An 18007-nucleotide genomic window follows, 5' to 3' on the forward strand; every position below is an offset into this window, starting at 1 on the left:
CTCCGCTCGGTCCGTAAGAACCAACCTGATCTCCCGGTGGCTCAGCACTTCAACTCCCCCTCCCACTCCGAATCCGACCTTTCTGTCCTGGGCCTCCTCCATGGCCAGAGTGAGTCCCACTGGAAATTGGAGGAGCAGCACCTCATATTTTGGGCTTTTTATACCCCAGCGGCATGTACATTGACTTCTCCAACTTCAGGTAGCCCTCACTGTCTCCTCCCCTTCTCAGCTCTCCCTCAGCCCTCTGGCTCCTCCTCTTCCTTTCTTCTCCCCTTCCCCCCCCCCAGCCTACATAAGTCTGAAGAAGGGTTTCGGCCCGAAACGTTGCCTATTTCCTTCGCTCCATAGATGCAGCCGCACCCGACGAGTTTCTCCAGCATTTTTGTCTACTTTGTGATGGGTCATGCTCGCCAAGTATGCTTCCACTTCAAGTGTCATTATGAAGTGACCATTGGTGTGAAACTTTTATGTTTTGATGTAACCTTTCACTGTTTTGTGGCTCAGGATGCAATCGCCTCTATCGGGGATTGGAATTGGTGGAATTTGCATTTTAATTGAGTGATTGAATAAATTTGCCTCTTGTAGTCAATGTAAATTGATGTGACATGACAGTATGGCATATTTGATATAATAACAAGGAATTGCAAATGCTGGTTTATACCAAAGAAAGACACAAAATGCTGGATAACAGTGGGTCAGGCAGCATTCCTAGAGATCATTATGCCCTCTTCACTTGCAATCAGTCTGAAGAAGGTTTCCGACCTGGAACGTCACCAATCCATGTTCTCCAAAGATGCTGCCTGACCTGTTGTGTTACTCCAGCACATTGTGTATTTCTGTGGCATATTTGATCATTATGTAAAGTCTGAAAGAAACCTCAAATAATCACACACACCTTTTTTGACTCTCTCTTCCTCCATAATACACTGCACACTACATGTTACTCTATGGTGCAATAGAACACACAGGATCATATATGTTAGTCTAGGCAGTTTAATCTTCCCTGATAGATCCTTGTTACCACTATTAAAAAGCCATTGAATGCAATAAGTGACTATGCTAGGGTGAGTGTAAAAACACAACATGAGTCGCATGAACTTGCATGTGCCGACTGAAACAGCAGGAGCACAAGATCCAAGGATAGTAGATGATAATGTTGCGTATTAAACTTTAAGCTGTCAGGCAAATGTTGCAGGGTGACTGCTCAGCCGAAATGTGGCTCCATACTGAACATTGGCATTTATGATAAAGGCTATGAGACCTTTAGTTTTTATCTCAAAATGGATTTTAAATGTTCTTCATTTAAACAAAACTATTGAAATTAAGGAAAGAGACAAAATCTGTCTGCTCAGAAACAAGCCACAGAAGCATGTAAGAAAGCAATCTTAATGGTAGATTCAGACTCAGACATCGGAGGTGACCTTCTGCTAGCACCCAAGACAAATAATGTTCCATTCAGGAATGTGTGAAAGAGAGATTATAGAATCACCTTAATCCAGCACTAAACTAAACCAAAGTTGAGTGTACATCACTGCACATCTTGCACATTACTTCATTGGAGTTTTGGAACTCTCAAGGACATTGTCGGTACAACTATATTGTACATACTGGAGAAAGTATGCTTCTTTTTAGCAGTTCCAGAAGAAATAACCCTTATTTTGAGGCTTAGGTGCGCAATGTTACTGCCTCGCATATGCTGAGATTGACAGGGAAATAGCAAAAAACTACAAAATGATGGACATATGAAATAAAAACAGAATATGCTAGAAATACTGAGCAGGTCAGACAGAGCCTAATGGGCTGTTGGCGATTTTTTAGGCAACTGCCGGTGACTTTCATAGTCGTAGCAGGTCGCTAAAAAAACGGCAAAAACCTACGTCATCCCGGTGACAACCTCCGACAGCACCTAAGTCGGGAGAAGTCAAGCTATGCTCATTGGCATCAAACCCACTGTTGCCGAAACGGCAACCAGAAAGACACCATGACTTTTTGCGCGACTGAGGAGACTACTCCCGGCGACCACCGATGAACATGTGGCGACAAACTAGTCGCTTGTAGTTGCCTAAAAAATCTGAAAGAGTTCACATGTAAGGTAAATGATCTTTCATCAGAATCAATCCATAATTACTTTCTTTCGTTTTTAGACCGTGTGCGCACAACTTTTGTAACCTTGTAATTTTGGATATTTAAACTATTTTAGTAATGTTTATCTATTCTAAACTGCAAATTAAAATATAGGTTCAATTGACATTGAATTCTTTAAAAATCAAAATGATTATAACTGTCTCAGCTCGTATTACATTTCATCCATTGAATTTAAAAAAAATTATACAGTCCTGTTTTCATTCAAAAACTGCATCTGTGTATCTTAAGAAATGACAAGCAGCAGACAAGTTTACCAAGCTAAAAGCTGTTGCTTTTATCTGTACCTTTTTGCTCTCTGTTCTGCAAACATTTCCTACTCTACGTGATCACATTTTTGTTAATTCCTTCTGACATTAAGTTGCACAAATCTCTTACTTAATAGTTCGCACTACATGCTAGTAAATCCATATTAACCAATGTCACTTCATTTTCTTTATCCATCCTCTTCTTTATTTCACAATAGAATTCAATGTTTTATGAATAAAATATATTATTAAAAGGATTAAACGTAGAACAGTACAGCACAAGAACAGCCCCTTTGACCCCCAATGTCTGTGCTGCACATGTGGCTAACTGTATTCATTGTCTGAGTTTGGTTGCTGAAAGCAGGCTAATAAAAATTAGATGCAGTTGTGCAACCTACATTTACTATTTGTTCTGGACAGTTCTGGAGAGGATCCAGGGGCGATTTATGAACATGTTGGCAGGGCTGGAACTTTTTTTTCACTTTGAAGAAATTATTTGATAACTGGGATTGTATTTTCTGCAGCAACGAAGGTGAAGAAAATACTTAGTTGAGTAAAAGACATTTGTTTAGTTAGGTCTACATTTGTGTTTGCTAATGTTCAATTTCAAATGGTTTATTGATGGAAAGGGTGCGTTCGCGCGTGCACAACTGATCCGGCCCGCATGAATTCGTACTTTGCCCAACCCAGCCCGTGGCCTAAAATGAGTTTGACACCTCTGGTTTAAAGTGAGAGAGGAACGATTTATTAGGAAACTGAGGGACAACATTTTCACGTAGAGGATGGTGGGTATGTGGAACGAGCTGCCAGGGCAAGTAGGCAGATAAAATGACAGCATTTAAAAGACATTTGGACAGGTATGTGGCCAGGAAAGGTTTAAAGGGATATGGGCCAAATGCGGATAAATGGGACAGGTTCAGATGCATCATCTTGATCTGCATGGACAAGTTGGGATGAAGGGCCTGTTTCCATGCTGCAACTATGAGACATTGTAGAAAGGATGCAATTGTTCTGGAGAGGATCCAGGGGCGATTTATGAACATGTTGGCAGGGCTGGAATTTTTTTTTCACTTTGAAGAAATTATTTGATAACTGGGATTGTATTCTCTGCAGCAACGGAGGTGAAGAAAATACTTAGCTGAGATGAATTATATGAGAATAGGACCTGTTTCGCTTAACAAAGAGTGTAGGAAGGAATTGCAGATGCTGGTTTAAACTGGATAGACACAAAAAGCTGGAAAAACTCAGCGGGACAGGCTACATCTCTGGAGAGAAGGAATGGGTGACATTTCGGATCGAGACCTTCAAACTGAAGAGGTTGAAAACCAGCCATATGGATGTAAAACACAATGACTGGAGATGTGTGTTATCCAACAAAGGGCAGAAATCAGAATCATGTGTTCATCTTTATTGACGTGAAACCATAATAAATATATCACAGAAAAAATAATTTAATGGGGTGGCACGGTGGAGCAGCGGTAGAGTTGCTGCCTTACAGCACCACAGAGCCAGATTTGATCCTGACTACGGGTGCTGTCTGTACAGAATTTGTACATTCTCCCTATGACCACATCGGTTTTCTCCGGATATTCTGGTTTCTCCCACATCCAAAAGAAGTGCAGGTTTGTAGGTTAATTGGCTTCTGTAAATTGTCTCTGGTGTGTATGATACAACTGGTGTTGGCTGGTCAGTGTGGACTTGGTGGGCCTAAGGACCTGTTTCCATATATATGTTTTACATATATCTTAATTTCATTGAAACATATACTTGATCGAATATGTGGGATTATGTTTGTCTTGTTTCTATAGTCAAAGGGTAAGGTTGATTAATTTATTTGTAGCAGAACAGAGATGGAAGACTGACTCCTCTTGCCTTGTTTCTATGTTTTTTTTTTCTCTATATATATATATATGCATAACAGCATGAATTATAATCTGATTTCCATACATGAATATACTAAGGTGCTGCACCTGTTGATCAGAGCCTGGCTGTACTGTGGAATGTAATTAGGAATGTAATTTAGCCAAACCGAATCTAATTTAAAGCATAAATGTTGCATTCAAGTGTAAGTTAAAAGACTCGCTACTGACACCCCCCTCTCAAACCCTCCCCCCATCGGTCGCTACGCTCCCTCAGGCCCCGGGACTAGCTGCAGTTCCCAAGCCGTCTGCGAGCACTGGGTCAAGCTGCAGTTCCCAGATCGCCTGCGTGCCCCGGGACTAGCTACAGTTCCTAGATCGCTTGCGTGCCCCAGGACTAGCTGCAGTTTCCAGGTCGCTGGCGAGCCCCGGCACTGGCTGTAGCGCCCAGGTCGCGAAAACGAATTGAAAAAAAATACGCCTGCTGGCCGGATGATTTCAGGTTATGGACCGAAATGCAACACCTCACACTTGCTAGGATTAAACTCTATCTGACATTTCTCCACCCATTTATGTAGCTGATCTACATACTGTCTACACTTTGACTGTTTTCATCTCAGTCCACGAATGCAAACATCTGTAAACATGCTAACCGACCTGTCTACATTTACATCCAAGTCATTTATATTTTTATCACAAACAGCAGGGGTCCCATCACAGATCCCTGTGGAACTCCACTGGTCACAGACCTCCTGCTTGAATATTGTCCTCCATCCACAACCCTCTGTCTTTTATCAGTAAGCCAGTTCTGAATACATACGATTTAGTCACTGTTAATCCCATACATCAAAATCTTCTGAACTAACCTACCATGGGGGACATTATCAAATGCCTTACTAAAAGGAATGTAGACAACATCCACTGTCCTACCCTCATCAATCGCTTTTGTCTCCTCCTCAAAAAACAATTGGTAAGACATGCCATGCATGATGCCATGTTAACTGTCCGTAATTAATCCATTATCTTCCAAATGGGAATAAATCCAATCCAAAGAATCCTCTCCAATAGTTTCTATATCACTGATGTGAGGCTCACCGGCCTATAATTCCCTGGCTTCTCTCTACTGAAGTGAACAGATTTCCTATGGTTTGACTATATTGTTGAGGTGTACAAATTCATGAGAGGAATATATCGGGTAGACGCACAGAGTCTTTTCCCCCGAATAGGGAATTGAGAACCAGAGGGCATAGGTTTAATGTGAGGGGGGAAAGATAAGTACTTTACTTTACTAGGAACCTTTTAGGAACCTTTTCACATGAAGGGTGGTAGGTGTATGGAACGAGCTGTCCGAGGAGGCAGTTGAGGCAGGTACTATCAGAACGTTTAAAAAACATTTAGACAGGTACATGGATAAGACAGGTTGAGAGCGATATGCGGCAAATGCATGCAGGTGGGACTAGTGTAGGTGGTCCATATGGGCAAGTTCGTGTTTCCACACTGTATGATTCCATAACTATTTTGCTTCTTTGCCTTTGACTTTCACATTGGTGTTTATGATGGTTTTGCATTTTGACACCTCCTCTGCAGGAACGACGGAGCGGGTATGTCTGATCCAGGGAACAGTGGAAGCTCTCAATGCAGTGCACAGCTTCATTGCGGAGAAAATCCGGGAAATGCCTCAGAATGTGGCAAAGACAGAACCAGTTAGTATTCTGCAGCCTCAGACCACAGTGAACCCCGATCGCATTAAACAAGTAAGTTACCAATCGTTTTAATATTAGAATATCATTTGAACTTGAAATTGAACAAGTGATGGTGGGGGCAGGATCATTATATCAAATCAATAGTCAGGTGGATGGCAGAACAATGTAAACTACAAACATGCTCAGTCGAAGGGAGAGCAAATTGTGACTGTGGCAATTGGAAATTTAATAGAGGAACCTATTTGCCTACAACATATTTTGATGAGGTGATAAATTAATAAGCCACTCAGGTAGCTCCTACCATGTTCCCAAATCACCTTACGAAATAATGAAACTGTTCATTATTTCTTTGTAATAATAGTTAATTTAGTTCAAGATATTGAAAAAAACATTAAGTATTTCTACCATGTAATGAACAAAGTTCTAGGCAATTGTCCTCAGATTGAGCATTGATCTATATTAGAGCATAACTTTATTAATTGTGTTGACTAAACATATTTTTAAAGGGAGACTGTCTGCAATGATTTTGAACATGAAGTAAATGGAAACCCTTTTGAATTTAAAAAGGGAAATATGTTTCATGTAGCTTGCACCTATCTGCTTATCCAGTTAGTGATAATTGTGTAGAATTGCTAACTTTTCATACGAGTCAAATCAATTGTGCACATTTCCTTGGCATCACATTACAAGATGCGTTGAAAATAAATTTCTTGCTGTCCCTGTAAATGGAACCAGCTATTTTTCCAGTGTTCTCATTATTTAGTGCATTACTGGTTCAGAGGCAATCATTCCATTTGAAAACGATTCCTTTCTGAAATATTTTGCTTTGCACTGCAGTATTATTCATTAATGTTCTTGGATGTGCTCTAGTGAGGATTTCCTTTGCAGCCTTTATCTTCACCAGTCGTTCTGTCGAATCAAATTTGTGTTTTTTATAAATTATTAATTGCAGTTTGTAAAGAGAATATTTTTAAAATGCCAATGAATTAGAATTTTTGAAATACTGTTTAGAACAGCAGATGATTTAGATGAAGTCATGCTTGGAACTACAATGCACTGAAATTGTGAATGCATTCAGTGTCTTATTCATTTCCCAAGAACAGTGGTGACATTCAGCTCCTCAATAGGAACGCCAATGGCTTTAAAATGAAAGCCTCCAGTGATTCATTCCAGAGTTCTGTTTTAGGAAAATGTATATTGGAGCCATGCAATGGCACAGTGGTAGAATTGCCTTACAGCGCCAGAGACCTGGGTTCGATCCTGACTATGGATGCTGTCTGTATGGGGTTTTTGTGTTCTCCCCGTGACCTGCATGGATTTTCTCCGGGTGCTACAGTTTCCTCCCACACTCCAAAGACGTGCAGGTTTGTAGGTTAATTGGCTTCGGTAAAAAAAATTGTAAATTGTCTCTAGTATATAGGATTCCGTTAGTGTACGGGGTGATCGCTGGGCGGCACAGATTTGGTGGGCCAAAGGGCCTATCTCTATAGTCTAAAGTCTATACACATAATACTGTGATGGAAGAGGAGTGCAGTAATTTTTGAATCGCAGTGCAACCTCAACTTCTAAAAGCATGCATTAGTAGCTTTAGCCTTCCTTAATAGTATGTTTTTAACCCCATCCATTCTATCTTGAGGAGCCAATGAACAAGGTTCACTCTTGAGCAGCAATTTGAAATCAACAAATACTCACAAACAAAGAATATTAGCAAAAAATTATACATTTTCTTTAAAAGCAATAATAGGTCACACACCAAAAACGATATTTTGTGGATCATATTATTCTGTGTTTTAAGTAAATGCAAAATGACATATTACTCATCTTGAATTATCAACTCTTCTTGTTGACTATGAAGCAAAGTCACAGCAAAAATCTTTGGCACAATTCTTGTATATTATCCATTTCCTGCCATTTGGTTTTCTCCCATTCAGAACCTATTAGAACCAATGTCAAGGATTTAAAATGAAACTGCATAATGGAAATCATCTTTTTAGATAGAAGCGTTCATTTTCCAAATTTAACACTCAGCAGTCATTGAATTAAAAGAAGAAAACATCCAAAAGCTAAAGCATCATTTATCGTTGTGGCCATTTTTTTTCTGAACAAAACAGCCCAATGGGTCAATGCACACACAAACAAAAAAACAGGATCATTTCAGAGGGAGGAATTAATTAATTTGCTGTGAAATCATAAGAGAATACATGTGGAGTTTGCACCTTCTCCCTGTGTCCTGTGACCTCTGGTTTCCTCCCACATTCCGAGGACATGCGGGTTTATAGGTTAATGGCCTCTGTAAATTGCCCCTAGTGTGTGGAGAGTTGACATGAAAGTGGGACAACATAGAACTAGTGTGAAACGGTGATCGAAGGACAGTGTGGACTCAACAGACTGAAAGGCCTGTTTCCATGTTGTATCTTTAAACTAAAAACAGTTATTTTATATTGTGTGGGGCCTGTATTGACCTCCAATGTCCAATTCTACCTAGAGTATGAGAAAACCTATTTGCATATTACTTTTGTTAAAAGACCGTGGGTCCTCACCATCCATTCCTTTTTTGTGAAGCCACGAGCACAGAGGAAATGTAACTACTTTTATACAAGAATAATTCAGATGACGTTATTTGGGACATTGTACAAACACAGCAGATGCCAGCAACATGGAAGACAAAATTGAAACTTGTTTGAGATGTATTATCTTTCCATTTCCAGTACAGCTTCTTAGTTTTTTTTTTGAAGAACACAAGATATACAAACAGAAATAGGACATTTGGTTCCTCATGCCTGCTCCAGCATTCTATAAAATCATTGTCGATTCATTACCCCAGTGTATTTTTTCACAACTTACACCATATCCCACGATTCTCCTCATATCGACAAATCTGTCAATCTCTGCCTTGGCTATTTACAGCAACTGAACTTTCGCAGCCACCTTGGGTAGAGAATTCACAAGATCCATGTGTTCATTGGTGAAAACAGTCTTTCTCATTTGAATCCTGAATGGATTTTGCTTTATTTTTGAATCCTGAATGGATTTTGCTTTATTTTGAGGTAATGCTTCCCAGTTCAAGTCACCCTGGAAACAACTGCATGTAGTCTATCAAACTCCATTGCAATTTTGCAGCACCAATTTCCTAGGTGGTAAGCTAGAGATCATGAGTTGGAGACTCCATATGGAGAACCAGAGTACAGAGAGTTCTCGTAAATGAAAATCAGTTGTAATGCAAACTACAGGTGTAAAGCTTTTTCTTCCAAGTTCGCAGCACCAGTACTCAAGCGATCCTTTTCCCCACTGGGAGCATCTCAAAGATTTGGAAAGTGTTGAAAACCTCTCTTAAAGCTGCAGTAAACATGAACGCACAGATGGAAAGTTGGTGACTGCTGGAGAAAAGAAGCCCTTTAAATAGTTATTGCTGCAGCTAAAACATTAACGGGTATCAACAACTTCTCCTTCGACTCCTCCCACTTCCTCCAAATCCAAGGCGTAGCTATGGGCATTCGCATGGGTCCCAGCTATGCCTGCCTCTTTGTAAGGTACATCGAACAATCACTGTTCCTGTTGTACATTGGCCCTATCCCTGAACTCTACCTCTGCTACATTGACAACTGCATTGGTGTTACCTCCTGCACCCATGCAGAACTCACTGACTTCATTAACTTTACTATTTCCGTCCTTCACTCAAATGCACTTGGACCATCTCCGACATCTCCCTACCGTTTCTAGGTCTCACCGTCTCCATCACAGGAGACAGACTATCGACTGACATCTATTATAAACCACTAACTCCCATAGCTATCTAGATTACATTTCTTCCCACCCTGATTCCTGTAAAGACTACCTCCTACTGGCAATTCTTCCGTTTACGCCACATCTGTGCCCAAGATGAGGTGTTCCATACCCGGTCATCGGAGATGTCCTCATTCTTTAGGGAATGGGAGTTCCCCTCTTCCATTATAGATGAGGCCCTCACTCGGGTCTCCTCAATATCCCACAGCTCCACTCTTGCTTCCCCTCCCCCTTTTGTAACAAGGACAGAGTCCCCCTTGTCCTCACCTTCCACCCCATCAGCCATCACACACAGCACATAATCCTCCAAAGTCTTCACCACCTCCAACAGGATCCCACTACTAGCCACATCATTCCATCTCCACCCATTTTCACTTTCTGCACAGACCATTCCCTCCACAACTTCCTGGTCAACTCGTCCCTTCCAGCCCAAACCACCCCCTCCCCAGGTACTTTCCCCTGAAACTGCAGGAGATACAGCACCTGTCCCTACACCTCCCCCATTAACTCCGTCCAAGGACCCGACAGTCTTTTCAGGTGAGACAGAGGTTCACCTGCACCTCCTCTAACCTCAGCTACTGTATCCGCTGTTCCAGGTATGGACTCCTGTATATTGGCGAGACCAAGCGCAGGCTCAGCAATCATTTCGCTGGACACCTCCTCTTAATCTGCCTAAGCCAACCTGATCTCCCAGTAGTTCAATCCTTTAACTCCCCCTCCCATTCCCACACTGACCTTTCTGACCTGCATTGTCCTCCATTGTCAGAGTGAGGCCCAGCGCAAATTGGAGGAACAGATCCTCATATTTCGCTTGAGCAGCGTACACACCAGCAGTATGAACATTGACTTCTCCAACTTCAAGTAGCCGATGCTTTCCATCTCTCCACATCCCCTCCCCCTTCCAGTTCTCTGACCAGTCTTACTGTCTCCGATATCTAAGACTGGTCGGACAGTCTTAAGGGCGTGTCCCACTTATGCAATTTTTTTCGCTGACTGCCGGCACCCGTCATATTCGCAGCAGGTCACCGAAAATTTTCAACGTGTTGAAAATCCAGCGGCAATCAGAAAAAGGTACGACTCTTTGGGCGACTAGTCATGACCATACAGGCGTCACCCTGCGACATGTCGCCTGTATGATCGTGGTGACGCCTGGTTGGTCATGAGTAGTCGCCCAAACAGTCATACCTTTTTCTGGTCGCCGCTGGATTTTCAATGCGTTGAACATTTTTGGCGACCTACTGCGACTATGACGAGTGCCGGCAAATCGCCGAAAAAATCGCGTAAGTGGGACATGCGCTTTACTGTCTACATTTTATCTCTGTACCACCCACTCCCCTGACATCAGTCTGAAGAAGGGTCTCAACCCGAAACGTCATATATTCCTTCTCTCCCCTGAGATGCTGCCTGTCTCGCTGAATTACTCCCGCATTTTTATCTATTTTAACACCAGCATCTGCATTTCTTTGCTACACATTACCAGGCATCCTGCAGTCTAATCTACTAACAGAGAACTGTTTGTGCTCGGGCTTAACTTTTAATGTTCTTCTGCTATTACTCATCATCATGACCTCCAAAGACAACCCGAGAGATTAGTTTAGTTTATTGTCACATGTACTGAGGTACAGTGAAAATCTTTTTTGTTGCATGCTATCCAGTCAGCAGAAAGACAATACATGATTACAATCAAGCTACCCACAGTGTACAGATACACGATAAAGAAAATAATGTTTAGTGCAAAATAAAATCCGATATTAATGGTCTGATTGTCTCGAAAGAGATAAGTGGGAGCATCTGGGCTGCTCTCTAGATTATATCCCTCTGGATGATTTATCGGGCAATAATTTGCGTTTTTTTCCCCCATCTAACTTTCCCTTGTTTATTTTCATGCTTCTCCTGGAAGATGAGACAATATCATTTTATTACTACCAAATATTTGCTTTGAGAGGTTAATTTAGTATAGTTTAAAGATACAGCAACAAAATAGGCACTTCGGCCCACCGAGTCCGTACGGACCAGCGGTCCCTACACATTAACACTACCCTATACGCGCTAGGGACAATGGTACATTTATACTGAGCCAATTAACCTACAAAGCTGAACGTCTTTGGAGTGTGGGAGGAAACCAAAAATCTTGGAGAAAACCCATACGGTCAGGGGAAAATGTACAAACTCTGCACAGACTGCACCCATAGTCGGGATCGAACCCGCGTCCCAGAGAGCTTGATTTTCAATAAACGGTTTCCGAAATTGTTATCTACAATGAAACATCTCGCAGTTTTGCTGGAACTTTTGTTGTCAGGTGTCATTTTAGAATGGTTGGGGTTTTGTAAAAATTATTTTGCCAATTAAAGAGATTCTTTTTGCAGACAGTCTTCCTTCAGCCTTTTGAATAACATTTCTGCAGCACGAGAAAAAACTTTAAAAAATGTGGCAAACAAAAATAATTTTTATGCTGATTTCAGCAATGCTGCTGTAATTTGTTTTCTCTTAACTCTTTGAAATTGATGTAAATTGATGTAAAATTTATGTAAAAATCATTTAAAACTGTGAGTTTTAATTCTCACAAATTATGTTGGACTAATGGGATATTGACCAATTGTTTCAAAAACATAAGTACATATACCTTTATTATAAATCATTTGACTGTGGAGTTCTATAATGGCCAATTGTTAATATTTCATTCAAAACCAAGTAAAATGCCCCACCAGATCTGTTGAAATGTTTAGACTGGCATGTACTGTATATCCTTTCTAAGGGGCATTTACCAGCTATTTGAGTTGATAAAACACATTGCTCCAAATGACCTTGGCTCAAAGCAGTAAATTCAAAAGATATATATTTTTGAAATGTGTACGGAGAAATGTTGCTCAAGAATTTGCTTGGAATTATTCATATTTGTGCTCAATACACAGAGTTGGCTGTACAGTATATTTATTCTGTCCTATATCAGCCACAGTAGGTTGCAATAATTGAAACATATCGAAAAGGCTATTTGAGTTCTATTTGAACCTAGTGAAAAGGTATAATGATTTAATAATTTAGACACCAGCTCTTCATTGTAAATCTCATCCATCCTTCATTGGCATAAGCTGGTTATAAATGAATAATAGTTACTAAAATATTAGCCAAAATAAGCTACCTTGGACTGTTTGCAATTTATTGCATTGTTCAGTATAAGGCTTAAGGTTGGTGATTTCCTCCTGAATTGCTTTATTCCCAGACATTGCCATCTTCCCCAACTACCACCAAGTCCTCTCCATCTGACCCCATGACCACCACCAGAGCCAACCAGGTACAGTATCATCTATCATCTACACCATACTTTCATAGGTATAGAGAACATTGTCCAGCCATGCTGGGAAGGAGGCCTTTCCTGGACTTGAATATTGTGTAACAGGTACATATGTTAATAGCTAGCTATAGATTAGACTAGAGTGCTAATTCCAAAGTTTATTGTAGAACATCCTGCCTGCAATATTGCAGTCTTTTGCTTAAATTGATTGACTTTATCTGACACGACGAAGAAGATATATACTTGTCTCTGTGCTTTTCTGTTTCCAGTTTTCCCTTCACTAACCGGTTTTTGCCTTTTGTCAGAAATAACACTTCTGCCTTCTCAACTGAATGTAGCATAAAGACAATGGTTATCTTAATGATTGTTCCAGCTTTGTATCATGATGTAACTCGTGCTGTGTCCTATCTGAACATATGTAAATGTCCCAGAATGTTAATGATGACTTCACCAATATTTGGTAAAGTTGTATCAAAAAGAGGTAAGACCAAATGTGAATTTTGTTGATGGGAGTGTTCCTGTACATGACCCTGTGTGTGTGTGTGTGTGCGTGCGTGCGTGCGTGCGTGTGTGGAGCACAGTACTAATGGTGTATTGAGTTGTTGGAACTGAGCCAAGGAACAGAAGCTTCCTCTCTCTGAAAATGTTCAAGATTTCAAACTTTAAGACTTTGGATGCAAACACTCCAAACTGAAGGCATAATGTAATAGTGAGAAATATCTTGATTCACTCTTAATGAACAGTCCGGATCGCATTTAAGGAAACAATGTGGAGATCTGTAAAACTGGTAAAACACTAGTGTGGAGGAAGGGGGCAGTGGGGAGGGGGGTGGGGGGGTTAGTGTAAGATGAAGTTACTTTAAATTAGAGAATTCAATGTTCATACCACTGGGTTGTAATCTACTCAAATGAAATATGAGGTGCTTCCTTCTTTTCAGTCTGTTGAAGGCTCCCAACCCAAAACATCACCCATACTTTTTTTTCCACAGAGATGGGACAGTCTTTGACTTTATCTTAAGAAATGAAACTGCAAGGTGGTGGGCATTTGGTGGGGGGAACAGTGGGAACTTGGGAACAGTGATTAATATTCTGCAAATTTCAAGGTAGATATGGAAAGAGATGATGTTGATCCTCACATTTTGGCCATGAATTGGGGAAGGCTGATAGTGAAGAGACGATCTGGTGATAGTGCATTGGGATCAGATGCTTGTGGGTGAAACGATAACTGACATGTGGGAGTGTTTCAAAAGAGAGTTGGCATGAGTTCAGGAACCAATTTTTCCAGCAAGGATAACAAGATTAGGTGCTCCATGGATGACGCTGAAGATTTGATCGGGGAAAGAAAGGAAACAGATGACAGGTATAGGAACTGGAGTCAAGGAAGTATCTTGCAGAACCAGAAAGAGAAGGCTTGAGTTAAGGAGAGGCGGGATGGGCTGGAATCTTTTGCCTTAGAGTGTAGACTTTTGAGGTATGATCGTATAGAAGTATGTAAAAACAAAAGGGGCTTATTGGGGGAGATGTGGTGGATGATAACATACTTTTTTCTGCAGAAGGGGACAAACCAGGGTTAGACAAACCAGATAGATTTTAGGTGGAGGGGAACAATTTAGAAGGGTCCTGAGGTGCAACCTTTTCACACTGACGGTGCTGTGTATATAGAGTGAGCTGCTAGAGGAAGCTGTAAAGGCGGGTACAATTACAATCTTTAAAAGACCTTTGTACAGATACATGGATAGAAAATATTTTGTGGGATAGGGGGCAAGTGTAGGTGGAGGGTACTAGCTCAGATAGACATCTTAGTCGGTATGCATGAGTTGGACCAAGGACTTGCTGCTGTGCTGTATAACTCTATGACTCTATATTGAGTGTACAGGAGTGAGATTAGGAAAGAAGTTAGGAGGGTAAAAAGGAGCCAAGAAATACTCATGGCAAGCAGGATTATGGAGGATCACAATACATTCCATAAATAGGAACGGGACCTGAGGTAGCTGAGGAACGAATGAATGCCCTTATGACCCACATAAATAATCTATTTGGGAACTTGGCAACATGGATGAGGTGCTAAATAAATACATCATCTGTATTCACCAAACAGAATGATATAGAGAATAGTGAGATCAGAGGTGGTACATGAGTGATCTGCAGCACGACAGTATAAGGAAGGAGGAGATGTTAGATGTTATTGGGGACACAAGAGAAGATGCCATGTGGTAGACTCACCCAGAAGTTTAAGGTGCAAGGGACCCAAAGCATGCTGGCTAATTTGATTCAACATTGGTGATCGAAAAAAGAGGGTATTGGTGAAAGAATACTTTTCACATCAGAAATCTGTGACCACATGAACACCGCAGGAATCAGCGCTGGGGCCCTCTTTGTTTGTGATTATATATTAATAATTTTGGTGTGAATGTAGGAAGTATGATCATTAACATTGCGGGTGACATAAAAACTGGTGGTATTGTGGATAGGGAGGAAGATTGTCTTGGGCTATATCAGGGCACAGTGTAAATGGAAGATTGGGTAGAGAATTAGCAGGTGGAGTTTAATCCCATACATGTGAGATGATGCGTTTTGGGAACTCAAATAGCTGTGGCTTATGGAATAAATTGTAGAGTACTAAGGGATGTCGAGGAACAGAGACACCTTGGAGTTTACATCCACAGTTGTATGAAAGTAGCAACACAGGTTGATAGGGTGGTGAAGATGGCATTTGGCATGCTGGCCTTCATACAATAGGATGGAGCAGAGAATATAAAATCATGCAGCTGTTTTACAAAGTACAATGACGAAGACCTCACTTCCTTATTTGTGCAGCTCTGTTCACCACACACTCGCAAGGATCTGGATGTGTTGGAGACAGTGTAGAGGAGATTCACCAAGATGTGGCCTGGATTGAACGACCTTAATAACAGGGAGTGATTGGATAGGATGCATGAAGGAGGCTGACGGATTATTTGATCGAGTATGTAAGGGGCACAGTTAGTGCAGAGAGTCAGCATGATTTCCCCTGGTAGTTTATTAAAAGCAAGAGGCATAGGGTTAAAGTGAGAAGAAGGAGTTTCAAATAGAATTTGAGAAGTATGTGTTTCTTTTGCACAGAGAATGCCTGATACCTGAAATTTTCTACCAGTGAAAGTGGTGGAATCACATTCCGTTATGTTTAAGGGACATTTGGATGATCAATTGCAACGGGAAGGCATGTAAGGATATGGACCTAAAATGCAGGCAAAATGTATTAGTATAGATGGCCACAGTTGGTTGGCATGGATGTGGTGGCCGAATGGCCTATTCTGAGCAATGGATCTCTATTATTCTCTAAGAAGTAGAAATTTCAGCTACTCACTATGTAGGAATGGGTTACTTAAATAAAACTTTTTAATAGAGCAATGTAAGGAGACCTTTGCATGATATCTGATCAGTGTACCCAAATAAGTTTGAAATTCAGTTGAAATTTGTTCCCTTACAATTACTTTAGGTTTACAAATTAAAGACTCATGCCTTCAAAACTCATGCCTTCAAAACTCTGCAGCCTTTATCTTCATCTAATTCTGCATGCTTGTGCATTTGTGTTTCTTATCATGCTTCTGTTGAGTGCTGTGTCTTCAGTAGTTCAGCTCTAAATCTCTCCTGGTTGCAGTTTTCCTTAAATCTCTCCTGTTTAAAGCTGTTCCGCTTTAAAAAGCTTTGCAAACAAGCTTCTAGCCAACTCTCCTAAGAACTTCTTATGTGAATCGTTGAGAAACTTTCTTTGGTAATGCTCCTGGTAAACACCTTGCCACAAAATAGGACCTAATCTTTTACCCTAATAGGGTAAAAGGCCCATTATTATACCCAGTCCTTTGCATCCCACTCACAAAACAGCATTACTCTGATTATATTGGATACTTTGTGCAGAAATTTATTAATTGAAGACGTTATTAATCTACAACAAAATAGTCTTGCCTTGTGTAACACCTCTCCTTGACCTAACTTCAAGTCCTCACTCTCATTATCAAATGATGTAATGACTGAAGGTGGTTATTTTTAATGATATGGAAATAATCAAACATAATGGCGGGACTGTCATGTGCTGAGAGAATGGAGCAGCTGGGCTTGTACACTCTGGAGTTTAGAAGGATGAGAGGGTATCACATTGAATCATATAAGATTGTTAAAGGTTTGGATACGCTAGAGGCAGGAAACATGGTCCCGATGTTGGGGGAGTCCAGAACCAGGGGCCACAGTTTAGGAATAAGTAGTAAGCCATTTAGATTGGAGACGAGGAAACACAGAGAGTTGTGAGTCTGTGGAATTCTCTGCCTCAGAGGGCGGTGGAGGCAGGTTCTCGATATGCTTTCAAGAGACAGCTAGAAACATAGAAACATAGAAATTAGGTGCAGGAGTAGGCCATTCGGCCCTTCGAGCCTGCACCGCCATTCAATATGATCATGGCTGATCATCCAACTCAGTATCCCGTACCTGCCTTCTCTCCATACCCTCTGATCCCCCTGGCCACAAGGGCCACATCTAACTCCCTCTTAAATATAGCCAATGAACTGGCCTCAACTACCCTCTGTGGGCAGAGAGTTCCAGAGATTCACCACTCTCTGTGTGAAAAAGGTTCTCCTCATCTCGGTTCTAAAGGATTTCCCCCTTATCCTTAAGCTGTGACCACTTGTCCTGGACTTCCCCAACATCGGGAACAATCTTCCTGCATCTAGCCTGTCCAACCCCTTAAGAATTTTGTAGGTTTCTATAAGATCCCCTCTCAATGTCCTAAATTCTAGAGAGTATAAACCAAGTCTATCCAGTCTTTCTTCATAAGACAGTCCTGACATCCCAGGAATCAGTCTGGTGAACCTTCTCTGCACTCCCTCTATGGCAATAATGTCCTTCCTCAGATTTGGAGACCAAAACTGCACGCAATACTGCAGGTGTGGTCTCACCAAGACCCTGTACAACTGCAGTAGAACCTCCCTGCTCCTATACTCAAATCCTC

At 41.1% G+C, this 18007-nt stretch overlaps 1 protein-coding gene across 1 annotated transcript in view; it reads left to right on the plus strand.

Annotated features, from left to right (window-relative positions):
• LOC129700308 (RNA-binding protein Nova-1-like) overlaps positions 1-18007 on the plus strand; it is a 244642-nt gene that overhangs the window by 157554 nt on the left and 69081 nt on the right. Inside the window, 2 exon segments of the mRNA XM_055640681.1 lie at positions 5837-6003; positions 12956-13027. Of these exon segments, the coding sequence (XP_055496656.1) occupies positions 5837-6003; positions 12956-13027 (239 nt within the window).

The sequence above is a fragment of the Leucoraja erinacea genome, chromosome 9, assembly GCF_028641065.1.
Source record: "Leucoraja erinacea ecotype New England chromosome 9, Leri_hhj_1, whole genome shotgun sequence".
NCBI classification, from domain to species: domain Eukaryota; kingdom Metazoa; phylum Chordata; class Chondrichthyes; order Rajiformes; family Rajidae; genus Leucoraja; species Leucoraja erinaceus.